At 51.1% G+C, this 16,086-nt stretch overlaps 1 protein-coding gene across 1 annotated transcript in view; it reads left to right on the top strand.

The window, feature by feature from the left end:
* Positions 1-272: 272 nt before the first annotated feature.
* Slc5a11 (solute carrier family 5 member 11) overlaps positions 273-16,086 on the top strand; it is a 67,366-nt gene continuing 51,552 nt past the window's right edge. Inside the window, exons 1-3 of the mRNA XM_004622895.2 lie at positions 273-461; positions 8,994-9,149; positions 12,479-12,550. Of these exons, the coding sequence (XP_004622952.1) occupies positions 9,018-9,149; positions 12,479-12,550 (204 nt within the window). The 5' untranslated portion in view covers positions 273-461; positions 8,994-9,017. The remainder of the gene's footprint in view (positions 462-8,993; positions 9,150-12,478; positions 12,551-16,086) is intronic.

The following is a 16,086-nucleotide window of genomic DNA, read 5'->3' on the forward strand; positions in this document are numbered from 1 at the left end:
CCGGCCAGCGGCTCTCCTCCCCCTCCTCCCCCTGTCCCGCTGTCCGGCAGCTGAGCCTGCCGCGGTGTGGAGGAGGAGGGACAGGAGGTTGGTGTCTGGGTGACAGTGCCTCCCCCACCGTACAGGCCACGGCCCGCAGCAGGCGACAGCCGCAGAGCACAGGCTCGTGGGGCCGGCCACCTTCCCCGTGCGGACCTGCACAGAGTTCAAGGGTCCCAGGGCAACCAGCCATGCTTCCTTGAATTCCCACTGGTGCAGCTGAGGCTGGAGTTTGGAGTTTGACCTACAGGAAGGCTCTCCTGAAGCAGGCACCCAGGGCCGAGGGCCACCACTGTCCTTGGACGCGCTCTGCCGCACAGGAGAGAGCCCGGGGTCTCCCTGCTTAGAGTCTCCTCAGCCTGTTCCCACCCCTGCACGCCCTCTGTGGACCTTGAGGCAGTTGCTCCTGTACCTGGGACAAGGTAAGAGCCTCCTGCCCCTGCCAGTGGTACTCTCCACACTGGGCAGCCATGCTGACCTGGGCACCGGGCCTTGGCCTCCCCGCAGGGCAGCTCGTCCTGCTCCAGGTGAAGTGTGGCCTGCGGGGGGAGCCGGAGAGGGGATCTTCGGCAGGTGGCAGTGGCAGGTGTGGGTCGCGCCAGGTGTGGGTCTCAGCTCTGGCCCAACCAAGTTCAAGGACATTTGTGTCTTGAACACTGGAGCCTCAGTTCCTTGTCCCCAGGTGAGACTGTGAACCTCAGCCGGCCCCGCCCCTGCCCACAGGTGTGGTGCGGCAGGACCCAGGGCGACAAGAAGTGACCTTATCTAAAGAAGTTGCAAAAAGCCTGCTCACTCACGTGCTGGTAGCCACCAGGAAAACCGGTATTGATTTGTTTGTTGTTTTTGCGGATTTGGGAAATCAAAACCAGGGCCCTGTGAATGCCAGGCCGGAGCTCTGCCACTGAGCCACACCCCCAGATCTCCTGTCACTGGCCCAGTCACCCCCAATTCACAGACAAGCCCAGGGTAGCACATTAGGAGCCACAAAGCTGAGCCTGGTGGCCCTGAGTCTGTCTGCAAGCACAGTGTTTTTCAGGTGTGCTTCGTGAATGACCCGGAGGGGCAGCAGGCGGAGGATGCATCCTGCAGAGAGTGTCCTAGAGCCCATGCAGCCCTCCGTGGAAGCCCCGGTTGGGGGGGGGGCAGCTGTCCACAGCGCCAGCGTGTGTAGGGGGTCTTTCCAGGGAGGAAATTCTTTTTTTTTTTTTAAATAATTGATATGACATTAGAAGCAGTAAGCATTTATTTATTTTTTTCATTTTTTCCATAATTTTATTGAGAAACAAATAGCAATGGACAGTTTCAAACCAAATTGGTAGGGCAGTTTCAATAATTAACACATTGCATACATTCTTCCTAGTGGTTAATTGCTGTACAAGATGCAGACATGATATCCTACTTACATACACCATTAGAACAAATCCCTCTATTCATTAAGAGAATGTAACTATATATCTATCCTAACCACTTTGAATACACAAATACAAAATGGACACTCATCTGTATCCCCTTTTTTTCTTAAGTTCCGTTATTTGAATATTATAGGTGTGTAAACTCAGCAAAATATTCTAAAAGAGTCCGATAGCCCGTAATAGTATTGGGTCTTCCGCTTGACTGGCAATGTCAGAAATTGTTGACCTGAGTCCCCTACAGCTCAACATAACAGCATGGCTTTACTTCTTATATTTCATTTTTATACTTTTCTACTGGATGGTTAAGACCAAGGTAAAGCAGGACTTGTGCAACAAGAGTTGTAGCTTTTGGGTCTGAGAAGGTCAGTGAAATCCCCTCAGGATTTATCCTGAGATCCTGTACCTCAGATTGTAGAACCTTTGTCAGTGTCAGCCATGTGGATGAGTCACGGCCATTGCTTGGCCAATGTGCTCTCTGTGAAAGCCTGAGAGAAGGTTTTCTCTCCATGTGACTCTCCTTAGGCACATTCTACATCATCGATCACTTTCCTCTTTGGCCCCATAATCTCCTTGATCAGAAAATTTGGGACACTACCAAGTTACATGACGTTACAGTACAAGTTCTCATATGTCCTGAGTCTTAATTGACCTTGGAAGGCTAGGGCCTATTTATTATTATTATTATTATTTTTATTTTTGCGGAACTGGGGATTGAACTCAGGCCCTTGCGCTTGCCAGGGAAGTGCTTATTCCACTGAGCCATTTCCCCAGACCCAAGGAGGAAATTCTACAAGCTGAATGTGTTGTTTCATGATGTGCTTTCTGTGAAGCTAAATGGCTCAGGGAGGCAACGAGACCAAGACGGGGTGAAGGCCAGCATTAAACCAATGGGCAGTCTGTCGAGTAAGGTATAGGGAGGCACATCCCAGGCATAGGCCACAGAATGGCCAGGCCCCCGCAGCCAGAGGTGGCCTGCAAGGACGAGGAGGCCAGACAGGGAGTGTGTCACGCATGAGGCCGTACCTCACATCTCCTGTCACCAGCACCCACAGCTCTGAGGACAGCTCAGATGTGCCGAACAAGGAAATGGTCTGATCCGGTTTAGCCCAGCTGTCTCTGGTTTCTTTTTCAGACAGGGTCTCAGGCTAGGCTTGAGCTCACTTTGTAGCCCAGGCTGGCCTCAAACTCACAATGCTCCTCCTGCCTCAGCCTCCCGAGTGCTGGCATTACAGGTTCATGCTAGCATGCCTGGCGTGAGGGGTACATTTAAAGAAAATAAAACCCACAATGAATATGGAGATACTAAGTCCTTGCTCTGGGCTGGAGAGTCAAGGGGACAGAAGTAGAGGTGAGGGAAAGCGAACGGCCTCAAGGGACTGCTTGGAAGAGGAAGAGAGGGCAAGGAGGGGCGGACAGACTCCAGGAGCTAAGAAGAGGGGCCCTGCAGGGTCTGATGGTGCATTTACACTCTGCGGCATTTTGGGTGCTTAGAGATAGTGGTCACAGACTGCTTGTCCAACGGATGGACTCGTGGATGGACGCACAGGTGGACAGACGGCTTGAGGGTGGCTCTGGGCTTTTGTGGGTGAGTGATGGCCTTGTAGCTGGTGCAGAAGGGACGGGAGCCCCTGCATGGCGCTGAGCGGGGCTTCTGACTTGCACATGCTGAGCTCGAGCTCTTTATCAGGTATCTGTGAGGGACACAAAGATAGCATCCGGATGACAGGTCTCGGCTCCAGGCGCGGTCATCCTGGAGCAATGATGGGGTGCAGGGGAGGCTCCCCGGGCCCCCGCATTCGCTGGGCTCACCCACAGCTCTGAGAAGCTGCCTAGAACCGATTGCTTCATTCCTGTGTCTGGGGCTCTTCCCAAGAGTCTCCTCAGGCCTGGAGTCTGTCTCTCGCCACTGTTTGAAGACCTGTTGTCTTGTTGCTGTTTGCAGTGCGCGGTGGTCTCCACGATCGCAGGGAGTGGGAGTGGGACAACTCAGGTCTGTGTATAGCCTTCGTCTCCCTTTCCTCCCCTTCTTCCCATTTGCAAACAATCCCATTCCCCGTTTCCTCTCATCTGTCTTTTTTTTTTTCCCCCTTTAGTTATGTTTTGGGTTTCTCAGCTAAGAGAAATCCCGTGAAACCAGCTTGCATGACTGCTTTATTCCGCTTCACATTTTGGTCTTAAGTTGTGCCCATAAATACAAATAAACTTACCTTTTAATCCTTCTTTATAGCAGAGTAATACTCCACGGCATATAAACACCATTTTCTTTTTATCTTTCACCCTAGGGTAGACACATAGGCTGCTCCCAAGATTTATTTTGAATTGTGCTGCTAGAAAATATACTGCCACTGTGGCACGGGCTTTAGCTTCAGGGGCACGTAGGAGGGGAATAGCTGGGTCAGGCAGAGTTTCCATATCTGGTTTTTGAGGACTCTCCATACTGATTTCCAGTGCTAGTTTGCTTTCCCACCAACGACGGAGTCTAATTATTATCCCCATTATATAGATGGCAAAACTGACCCTCATGAGTTTTCTGGTCAAGATTACAGAGGCTGAAAGATGTAGGGCTGGGATTTTCCAGGCAGCGTGATGCACGCCTGTAATTCCAGTGCTTGGGAAACTGAGGCAGGAGAGTTGCCACAAGCTCGAGGCTGGCTAGGACTACATAGTGAGCTCAAGTCCAGCTTGAACTGCTTGCTGAGGCCCTATCTCAACAAAGAAGGAGCGGGTAGAGGGAGAGGGACAGGAGGGAAGAAAGTCCCCAGTGGAGTTCCTGCCGGCCACCGGATACGGCACTGCTGTATCTGTGTATCTGATGCATGCGGCTGGTACTACGCTGAGTGGTACTACGCTGAGTGGTACTACGCTGAGTGGTACTACGCTGAGTGGTACTACGCTGAGTGCCATCTCCTGGTTTTGTTCTCTTTTTATTCACAATGAAATGTTTCCGAGGCACCAGTGCCACAAACCCCAGTGCCCTCCTGCCAGGGGGCACACAGGAGCTGGCAAAGGCCAACCTGAGCCGCAGCTCCATGGCCTGTGGCCGGTGGACCTGTTTTCCTTATTCTTTTCCTTACGCTGTGGTGTGGAAAATTTTCACATCTCCCAAAGCAAAAGGCCAAAGGAAGGGGGGACACTGTCCCTGCCTGACTGAGCTTCCTTTTGTGCTGTGGCCAATGGGCAACCTCCAGGACACACAAAGCCTTTGTCACCACACCGCTGCCCTTAAGCGCCCCGCCCCCAGCCCAGAGTGGGCAGGGACCAGGACCTCGGGAGGAGGTGCAGCCCACCCACAGGGCAGCTGGGAGGCATCCAGGCAGGGGGCAAAGGTGCGGGGCTGTTCTGGGCACACACAGCACTAGAAGGGCAGGGCCGGCAACCTGAGCCGAGGGCAGCAGGGCTGCACAGAGCTGGGCTCACAGCTGGGGCCTCCTGCTGGCTCCGCTGAGGCTCCAAAGCGCAGCACAGCCGGCACACAGCTGGTGCCAACTAGACACTCATGGAGAAGAAGCAGAGAGGGAGGAGGGCAGGAGGAAAGGGAGACAGAGCCGCTATACAGGGAACACGGCCCAGCCCTGGGTTCAAATCCCACCTCTGGCTCTTCTGTGGCCTGCTAGTGGCAAGCCAGGCCTCAACCAGGTCACTTAAGGTGTGACACATGTGTCTCAGGGCAGGGGAGGGGCAGGAAGAGGAATGTTAACGTGCGCGCCCTGCCTGGCACCTGTGCTCACGAACTTGGTGTGCAGGACTGTCCCACCCACAGTGTGCCCCCAAGGGGCACCTGCGTCGGACAAAGGCCCAGGGAGGCCCCTCTTCCTGGCCCCCGGATGCAGGCATCGCTCCTGCCTGCTTGCCTCAGGCTCCACTTTCCTGCGGCTCGGAAGCGCTCAGAAGCGGTGCCAACCTCCCCCCAGCTGCGGCCCGCGCGGTGATGAATAACTTGTTTATCTTGGGCAGTGGCTCCCACCCCTCTCGGTGCCTGGCAGGCCCGGGGCTGTCTGGGCGTGGGGCGGGGACAGGGCTGGGAGGGTAGGTCACTGCCCTGCATCTGCCGACATTCCCTGTTTTGGGAGTAGTCGCAGGTTGTAGTGTTTCGAAATTTACGTTTTCATTCTTGGGAACCACTGGCCACCAGCAGGTAGAAGCCAGAGAGGCCAGGCAGCTTGGACTGCCCAGAAAGGCCCCGCACGGAAAGTCTTCCCGGTGTCCCCTGTGGGGCCCCTGGCCCCATGGGCTCCAGGAGAGCTGTCACGCCCTGAGCCTGGGGCCTGTCTCCAGCTTACAAGAACCCCCGTGAATAACCCACGTCAGGGCTATTAACCCCCAGCAATCTGTATTTGCTCTTCAGGTGCACAAAAATTGCCTCAAATCCTGCTCAGAGGACCCTCTCTCAAGTCAGAGGGGTGCTCTACTTCACGGTCGTTCGGTCTTCATAATATCTAAAACCACAGAGCACGTTTGTACCTGCAGACAGTAGGTGTGGATTGCGTCCCATTCTGATGTTCCCCTCTGAAGTGTTTGGCATTGTGTTTAGAGCCAGTATCTCGCGAGGTCTCCAGGCTGGATTTGAGCTAAAAACTCCGATGCCTTGGTCTCCTGAGCAGACCTGACATTACAGGCATGCGCCAGTGTCCAGCCCTCTGTAAAATCTGCTTAGAGATAGTCTTTTTTCTTTCTTTCTTTTCTGAAATGGAGTTAAGAGTCTCACTAAATTTCCCGAACTGAGGAGCACTGTGCCTCAGCCCCCACATAACTGAGTTGTAGGCATGGGCTACTGCACCGGGCGGAGAGCTCCAATAATTGTTCTTTAATGATCCTGCACTTCTGGAACGGAGTGGCTTCTTGTTTTATTCTTCTTAAATCCAGAGCTCATTCTGTACAGTGATTGGAAGTGTCACATCCCGTGGCTGTCCTGGTGCCAGCAGGTCTTTAGCATGAATTAATCTCGTTTTATCTCTCTTTTTATTTTTTTTTATTTTTGTGGAGGGACTAGGGATTGAACTCAGGCCCCTGCACTTGCCAGGCAAGTGCTTATTCCACTGAGCCATCTCCCTGGCCCTTTATTTCTCTTTTATACAACAGCTGAAGAGCTGTATTTATTAATTATATGTAAATAACACTACCTAGGAATTTGCCTTTATTTATTTATGTTTTTGTACCAGGTATCAAACTCAGGACCTTGTGCTTGCCAGGCAGACGCTTATGCCACACTGAGCCATCTCCCCGGCTAGAATTTCCCTTTAGCACTTAGTGAAAAGGAGTTACAGGGCCGGGGAGATAGCTCAGTGGAATAAGCACTTGCCTGGCAAGTGCAAGGCCCTGAGTTCAATCCCCAGTACCACACACACACACACACACACACACACACACACACAAAGACTTACTAAACATTTGTCATGAAAACAGAGCATGACACCTGACAGGTTGAGACCTATAACCAGTGAATGCTGTCACAGGGCCAGATGCATCAGGCTTCTTGTGTCTAGCCTCCTGTCTCCCCCCTCTAGCCTCACTTAATGACCAGGCAAGAATCGAGAGGCCCCTTAAATATGTTTTTCGCACCTTGTGCCTGTGTGCAGCTTCTTGGACCTCCCATCCTCGGAAGACCCTACCCATCTTTTACACCTGGCTTGTACCCCCCTTCTGGATTCCTCCCTGTGAGGCCACAGGACCCCTCCCTCCTGTACCTCACAGCAGACATGGACATGTACTCAGAGATGAAATATGGTAGTGGGCCCACAGTATGCCGAGTGCTATCTTGGGGCAAGCATTGGGCAGGCTCAGCACGTCCAAGCAAGAGGTTGCAGCACTCTACGGCACGTGAACCCAGACTGCGCCATTCTGTAGAGCTGAAGGAATTTGTCCAGACTCTCAGAACCGATGTGGCCTGGAGCCTGCTGGGGGACTCCAGAGGTTGAATTCCTAACAACTCTAACTATGCACCTGCACTATGTAGAACAGCGCACTGGGTTGGTATTGTCCACAAGCAGGTTGTCCCATGTCGGCGCTGTGTGTCAGGGAGGGTGGGGCTGGAGTCTCCTCATCCCTGAACCCCTGGGCTGACACACAATGGGATACCAAGTCGATGCTCTCATCACTTACGATAAAAGTGATTGTTTGTGATTATATTCGTTTCTTGCTGCTGTAAATAACTGCACAAACTCAGTGGCTCAGGTAACACAAATTTCTCTATCCTTCAGTTCCAGAGATCGGTGGCTCTAAGTGGCTCTTCCTGGGCTAAAACCAAGGTAGCAGCAGGGCTGAATTTCCCCTGAATGCTATGAGTTTGCCTGCTGGCTTCTGGAAGCTGCTTGATCCTTGGGGCGAGGGCTCCATCCCCCATTTCCAACCAGCAGGGCTCAGCCAGCTCCTGCCCTTGCTGCCTTTCTTCTGGTTCTCTCTTCAGATCATTTTCTGTGGTAACTGCACTAGATCCACCTGGGTCACCTAGCTAGTTCTGTGCTTTTGCTTTTTGTTTTGTCCTGTCTAGGGTATGGAGGCCTCCACAGTGAACTACATCCCCAGCCCCTTTTCTTGGAGACAGGCTCCCCCTAAGTTGTTAAGTTGTTCAGGTTGGGCTTGAGCTTGTGTTGAGTCCTCTCGCCTCACCCTCCCAGGGCTGCTGTGCCCCGCCAGCCTCTCCTTGCTTTAAGCTCAGCTTGCATCTGGGCAGCTCCCTAGTTTTAGGGTTAGCTGACTAGAACCCTATTTTTATCTGCAAATGTCTGTGCCTTTTCTATGTAATGACATACAAGTGTGGAGGGTTAGATGTGAACATCCTGAGAGCTGCCATTCTGCCTACCACAGGAATCTCTTACGTTACCCAGGCAAGTGCCGTATGCTGAGAAGGAGCTTAGGAAAAGGTTCAGAGCATGGATGCTGGAGCAAGATCATTTGGGTTCGAATCCCAGCCTCATTTTAGTCAAGCTACCTAACTTCCCTGTGCTTTTACTTCACCATCTAGTAAAGGATGATTGTCACAACAGTGCCCACTCTGCAGGGTAGGAGACACTTAGAGTAATCCTGGAATATAGGAGGTGTCACACAGCGGGGTGTGTGTGTGAAATATGTGTGATTTTATGGGTATATTCAGCACACAACATGTGCTGTGGTGTTTGATGAGCCTTCCTCAGGTGGGAGAGCCCTTAGAGACAGGAACCAATTCATGAATCTCTTCCTCTCACTCAGGTACATGGCTTTAGTAATTATAAAAGGATCCAGAAACCATCTGCCTACACTGTTTACCCAACTTCACAGTTTGCCAAATGAGTGGCTGGGTTAGTTAAAAAAAAATAAACATGAGTTGTGATTTCATTGTAGATATTTGCTGAATGAATGAGTGGATGAATGGATGGGTGGGTGGATGCGTGGATGGGTGGATAGGTGGATGGGTGGATGTGTGGGTGTGTCTATGTGTCTTCCTAAGGTCTGTCTGCCACACACCTCAGCATGGGGTCCTCCTCAGGTGCCTGACAGGCAGTTCCAGTCTGGCTAGAACCATGAGTCTGCCACCCGTTCTCTGAAGTGAGTGTTCATGCTTCCTAGGACCCAGAGGGCGAATTCAGGACCATGGAGAGCGGCGGCAGCCCTCAGCCTCCAACCTTGGATCCCCTGGAGCCCTTTCCCCAGAAGAACTTGGAGCCAGGTGACATCGCAGTGCTGGTCTTGTACTTCCTCTTTGTCCTAGCTGTTGGACTATGGGTAAGCCAGGCTGCGGGGGGTAGGTAGATGTCCAGAAGTAACTCCATTGTTTTAGAGATAAGATACTGAGAGAAGGCACTCGCACAAGACCATAGAGTGATCAGAATTTTCAAAATCAAAAAGATGCATTGGATGTGGACTATATGTCAGACATGGGGTGAGCATGTCACTTCTGTTATCCCCTGTAATTTACATAGGTCCCTCTTGGGGAGCCACTACCCCTATTATTCAAATTTAAAAAACAACAACTCACCTTCAAAGAATTTAAGTTCCAAGAGCAGGGATGCCGCTCAGTGCAGAGCACCCACCAGCTTGCCCGAGGGCCCGGATTCTGTCCTCAGGAACCTGTGCCTTACAAATAATTTTTAAAAAATTTTATTTTAATGTATTTGGTATAGGGTCTCACTATGCAGCTCAGACTCATAGTGATCCTCCTGTTGTAGCCTCCCCAGCACTGGGATTACAGGCATGTGCCACCATGCCTGGTCTTGGTGGCCTGCTTGGCACACCCTGGGCAGGGCTGGCACAGCATGTGGTACCGGGGATCTAACCCGGGTCCTTGCACTTGCCTAGGCAGGCACTTAAACTGCTGAGCTATCTCCATGGCCCCCCACAAATAATTTAAGTGCTTTATGTTAGAAGAGTTGAAATAGCAGTCACTCTTACTTTGAAGATTATGCTCTTTTCTTTTTAATGTAAAGAAAAAAATTGAAAGACAATACTGTCACAGGGTTCCAAAATACAGTACCATAGGATATGTAGTGTCAAATATTATTATTATTACCTTTGTGTCATTGTTCTTATAACTTATTAGCCAATCCCTGCTGAGGGATATTTGGCTTTTTTCCCCCACTTTTTCCTTGTGAAGGATATGATAAACAACTCCTATAAACTCATTATTTTGGAGTGTATGTATATCATTAGATAAATATCCTGTAGTGGGTTTATCAGGTTAAAGGCTTTTTAAAAATGTGTTTAGTACAGAGTCTACAGGGTCTCACTACACGGATTGGACTCACAGCGATCCTCCTGTTTTCAGCCTCCCGAGCACCAGGATTAAAGGTGTGTGCCACCATGCCCAGTCTCAATCACCATCTCAGCGTGGTCTGGAGGTGGGGCTGGCAGGGTATGCCCTGGATCGAACCCTGGTCCCTGCGTCTGCCTAAGCAGGTGCGTTAGTCCACTGAGCTATCTGGCCTGCCCTAGGTTAAAGGCTTTATGCTAGCTGCTGCCTGATTGCCCTCTTCAGATGCAGGACAAATCAGCATGCGGAACAGTGATGCATGACAAACCTATTTTTGTCACATCCTCGCCACCAGTGTTTTGTCACACTTTTTCAGTTTCGTCAAATATATGGGGGAAATAACATCTCAGTGTGTCGTTGGTAGACATCTCACGCTGCTTGAGGCTGGACAGCTGGGTTACTCCCATAGGTGACATGAGGTGTGATAGAAATGTATAGCGAATACTTAAATTTGTTTGAAACATTTAAGGCCAGGTGTGGTGACACGTGCCTATAATCCCAGCATTCAGGAGGCTGAGACAAGAGGATTGTTGTGAGTTCAAGGCCAGCCTGGGCTACAAAGTGAGCTTAAGGGCAACCCAAGCTGCATAGGAGACCCTGTCTCAAAAAGGCAAAACAAATTATTGTAGTGAAGCACACGTTCTCGTGAGTCCTCCTACAGTCCCCCTCACGCTGGCCTCTCTCCTCCCCTCACACTTGCTGCTTCTGAAGCGTCTCTGGAGTCCTCTTTCATGAGTGTCTCCAGGAAGGCTGATAAAAGGCCTGGTGACCGCTGGTGCCAGGGGCCATCCGATGACCAGGCCCTTCGGGCGTGCCAGTGGTTCTCACGCAATTATCCGCTGGGCCTGGCGACTCGGAGCTGCTGGCTCTTTCCCAAAGCCAAAGTGGCAATGAGAGATAGATGTTCAGAGTCTGTTCAGGACAGCACGGCAGCCGCAACAGGGCAAGCAAAGACATTCACAGACCTGAACTTTGAGAACGGCTGCAGAAAGGGGTGAGGATGACGGGATACGAGTTGGAAGCCAGGAGTGCGGAGAGTATTTGAGGAAAGTTAGTGGCAATGTGTCTTTTGTGCTGCAATGATTTTTTCTGAAAGTTAAAGATTCACCATATTCTTCACTCATACCTTGGGTGATGTATTTAAGAATTATTGAGATTTCTCCAAATATTTAGATGGAGCCAGCACTACAACAGCATCAGGGCATGAGGCATTGAGGAGACGATTAGGTGGGGAGCCTGGTGTGTACAACCGGGAGTCTCAGGAAAGAAGATGAGGGTGTTGGCAGCATGCCTTGCTCTGCCACTGCCCCACCGTAAAGGCTCCTGGGGCTCCATTTCCGTCTCTCCAAGTCACCGAGCCTAAAGGCCCTCCTCCTGGAGGTGGACTTCCCACCTCCAGACCTGGAGAAGTAATGTCTGGTGTTTGCAAGTCACTCGCAGGCAATTCACTCACTACCTGCACGAGAATGGACTAGGAGCACAGGACCCTGGGCCTGTCCACTGGTCAGACTGGCCCAGTAGGGGTTGGTGAACATTAAATGGAGCTAATGCCTATAAAATGCTTAGCAGAAGGTTGGGCCTGGTGGCACACACGCATAATCCCAACGCTCGGGAGGCTGAGGCAGGACGATCATTGTGGGTGCAAGATCAGCCTGGGCTACACAGTGAGCTCAAGGCCAGCCTGAACTTCATAGTGAGATCCTGTCTCAAAATGACAAAGATTATAAAATAAAAATAAAATGTTGATCACAATGCTGGGAATATAGGATATATCCAATAATGATACCCATCACGCAGTCTCATGGACGAGCCGTGAGTCTGAGGCTCAGGCACGTAGGAAGACCAAGGAGGTTTTCTCACATGTGTGAAGACAGTCGCATTCAAATTGTAGGGCCAGTCAAATAGCTCATGGGATTAAAGCACCTGCAAACAGGCGCAGGTGCCGGGGGCTCGATCCCCGGGGCCTGCCATGCTGGACCCACCCCCAGGGTGTACTGAGATGGCAATTGAGACTGGGCGTGGTGGTGGTGGCGTGCCTGTAATCTCAGCTCTTGGGCGCCTGTAAACAGGCGGATCGCTATGAGTCCGATATAGCAGTGAGACCCTGAACACTCTGTGGAGCCTTCCCTAAAATACAAAAAAAAAAAAAAAAAAAAAAAAAAAGTTGTCCTGAAGCCTACAGGTAAAGAAAATATATCAGACAGCCCAATCTGGCCCCCGGAGCTGCACCTCACCACCTGTCCCAATCCCTGCAAAGATGCCTCAGATTACAAACATTTACCCTCACCTCCTGTCTGCATTTCAGTCCACGGTGAAGACCAAAAGAGACACCGTGAAGGGCTACTTCCTGGCTGGAGGGGACATGGTGTGGTGGCCGGTAAGTGCTGTGAGGCTTGATTAAAGTCACTTCTTTGGGCTGGGCATGTGGCTCAGTGGTGGAGCGCTTGTCAGCTTCCGCAAGGAGGCTGGTGATGTCTGGCTTCAGTTCCCAGCACTGGAAGACACGTCAGTGCCTTAGCCCACTTCTGGACTCGGGTTCCAGGCTCCTTTCGACCACTTACTTCCCGCTGGCAAGGGGGGGCAGGGTGTTGCTAGGAGCTCTGCTAGTGAGGGCTGTAACATGTTTGTTGCTGGCGAGCAGCTAGCCCTCACCCGTCCCCTGTGCTGAGCAGCTTACAGAGCTCAGCGCGTTGTCCCTGAGGACGCCACAGGCCGGCCGCCTGGCTTGTCTGCTGTGCCCCTCGCAGTTCACTCACGCAGCCCATTTACTGGATGGCTAGGCTGGGATGCACGTTCAGGATGGCCTCATCCAGCCTGGGGGCAGCGGAAGGGACGGCTGAACCTCTGTGATCTCTCGGTCCGCCTCTAATCCTCTCTCGTCTCAGTGACTGTCCTGGTTGCTTTTTTGTCGTTGCTGAGGCAAAATACCTGGCACCCAAAATAAGCAAGGAAAGGTTCATGCAGCTCACAGTTTGGGGGGTGTCAGTACATAATCAGCTGGCTCCAGGGCACGGTGGTTTGTGGCGCAGGGGTGGCAGTTCATGGTGGCAGAAGACAGCAAAAGCAGCAGGAGCCCAAGGGTGGAGGTGGGGTAGCCTCTTTCCCTCCCTAATATGGTAAGCAGGCTCCCTGCCCCGGGGGGGCACATGGGCACATCTCCTGCCCTCCTCTTGCACCAGCCCAAGATGTCTATAAAGTGAGACCCTGGGCCCTGCTGAGTCCCTTAGCTAACCTTCTAAGCTTCTCAAGTTACACAATGCATCAACCATTCCAATGACCGCAGCCCAAGATTCCCTGTAAGGCAGCTGGTCCTGAGACACAGGGGGAGGCCACCAGGCTGTGGAGATTTGGGGTCAGAGGGTACACGGTGCCAGGCCCACCATGTTCTGTTTGCCAAAGTAAACCGCAGGCCAGCAGTGCCCTTGTGGACTAAGCAGACAGGCAGACATTGGCCAACTGCTGTAAAGCTCCAGGACCATCTACTCAGGCAAACGGATGAATCGCTGGCTGTTCACGCTGGCTCTTACCACGCTGGTGGCTTTCGCTCTACGAGTCCGCCGAGAAGCCACAGGAGAGGACAGAATAGGACAGGTGCGCCTTCACAGTCCTGTTCCTAAAGAATTGTCATGATTTTACTGACGTATACTTCCTGGCAAGCGCCACACCCTTTCCCTGGTCCCAACGCCCAGGGTCTGATTTGCAGCTATGAGCAAACCAACTCATGAGAAGGACAAAGTGGCAATTGTAGACTTAGTGCAGTCTGTGAGACAAAACGTCCCTTGGAGGGGCTCCCAGTAACGGGGTGTCAAAACATCTGGTGAATGTGCAGACAAGTGAGTGGAAATAATCATGCCTGAGGAACGAAAAGAACGAAAAAGAAAGAAAAAGAGCCTGCGGGCTGGGGGATAGCTCAGTAGAATAAGTGCTTACCTAACGAGCGCAGAGTCCTGAGTTCAGTCTCTGGCACTGAAAACAAAACAAAACAAAACAAAACAAAACAAAACAAAAACCCACTCACTTATATTTTCAATCCCTGGTTCCACCACAACAGAAACAAAAACAAACAAACAAAAAGAGCCTGAGAGTTGGGGGGGCATCTTCAAGTGTAACAACATGCATATTCCAGAAGAAAAGGGGGCACTATAAATAGTACAGAAGAAGCAATGGTCAGAAGCAACTACAGGGGTCGGGGGGGGGGGGGTGGCTCAGTAGAATAAGTGCTTGCCTGGCAAGTGTAAGGGCCTGAGTTCAATCCCCAGTTCTGAAAAAAAAAAAAAGCTAGCTACATTAGAGCAATAGTACTGATGTGCACACCCAGGCAGAGCAGACTTGGAGAGCTGCTCACCTGCACTGTAATCAGCTTACTGGAAAGACAAGTGAAGAAGGGCTTTTTGTTTATTTTTGTGGTACCAGGGATTGAACTCAGGACCTTGTGCTTGCCAGACTTATTCCACTGAGCCATCTCCCCAGCCCACAAAGAAGTTTTATTTTTTGGGTTTCTTTGAGTGTTTTGTTTTGTTTTGTTTTGTTTGAAGGGTCTACAGGGTGTTCAGGGTCTCACTACTAGATCGGACTTGTAGTGATCTGCCTGTTTACAGCCTCCCAAGAGCGGGGATTACAGGCGTACGCCACCATGCCCAGTCTCAATTGCCGGGTCAGCCCGCCCTGGAGGCGGGGCCAGCACAGCAGGCCCAGGGATTGAACCCCCGGCCCCTGCGCCTGTTTGCAGGCACTTTAATCTGCTGAGCTATTTGGCTTGCCCCCACAAAGAAGTTTCGAAAGCAGCAAGAGAGAAGTAATTTTTCACTTCTGAAAGTCTTCAGTGAGACTAATGCCAGAGTTCTCATCCCAGAAGTTGAACCATGAAGTACTTGGCCTGGAGTCCTCAAAGGAAACAGCTGCAGCCGACACTTCATACTGAGAAAATGATTCCTCAGAACTAAGTCAAGGAGAAACCTGGACCCCACCAGATCATGTTTTTGAAAATGAGGACCCATAACTGGATCTTTGTTGTAAGGAAGACTCATTCCAGCTGGAAGTGGGTGAACACCAGGGCATAACTTAGCTCTACGTGGAGAGCAGAGTTCTGGGCAAGGTAGCTCCAGAGGAAAATATAGTAGACAGTTAAATTATTTTTGACCTGGAATTTCTATTTTTGCTTGTCCTTCTTAAAAGACAGCTGCATGGCTGGGTGTGGCGGTGCATGTCTGCGGTCCCAGTGCTTGGAGGCTGAGGCAGCAGGACCATAGTGAGTTCAAGGCCAGCCTGAGCTACACAGCATGACCTTGTCTCAAACAAGGTCAAAATCAAAACAAAAAGGCAGTTGCATCAGTATACATACACTGAGTATGTATCTGTCATCAGGGTGAATAATATGTAAAGATGGCAGTACTCTTTTCATTGTTCTACAAATCAAAATCTTAGCTTTTTTCTTTGGCAAAAGTTGATAAGCTGTGCGGCTGGGGATGACAGCTCAGTGGCATTAGCACCTGCCTGGCAGGGTTCTGAGTCTGAGCCCCAGTACCACAAAAAAAAAAAAAAAAAAAAAAAAAAAGATAAGCTGATCCTAAAATTCATGTAGAAATAGCTCCCAGAAAGAGTCTTGAAAAAGAACAAACTCAGAAGATTCATATTTTTAGACTTCAAAACTTACTACAAACCTACAGTCATAAAGAGTGAGTGAGAGGGGAAGGCAGGCATAAGAGCCAGGGGCTGGAAGACAGATGGGAGGCCCAGGACATCCTGGGTCTCCTCCTCACTCCTGTTCTCTCTTCTTCTCTCTCCCTCTCCTTCCCCTCCTTTTCCTCCTCCGTCTCCTCTCCTCCTCCTCTACTCCCCTCCTCTCCTCTCTCCCCATTCTTCCTCCTCCCCCCTCCTCCTTCTCTCCTCCCTCTCCTTTCCTCTTTCCCTCTC

This window comes from Octodon degus, unplaced genomic scaffold (genome assembly GCF_000260255.1).
Source record: "Octodon degus isolate 3935 unplaced genomic scaffold, OctDeg1.0 scaffold00001, whole genome shotgun sequence".
Taxonomy (NCBI): Eukaryota; Metazoa; Chordata; class Mammalia; order Rodentia; family Octodontidae; genus Octodon; species Octodon degus.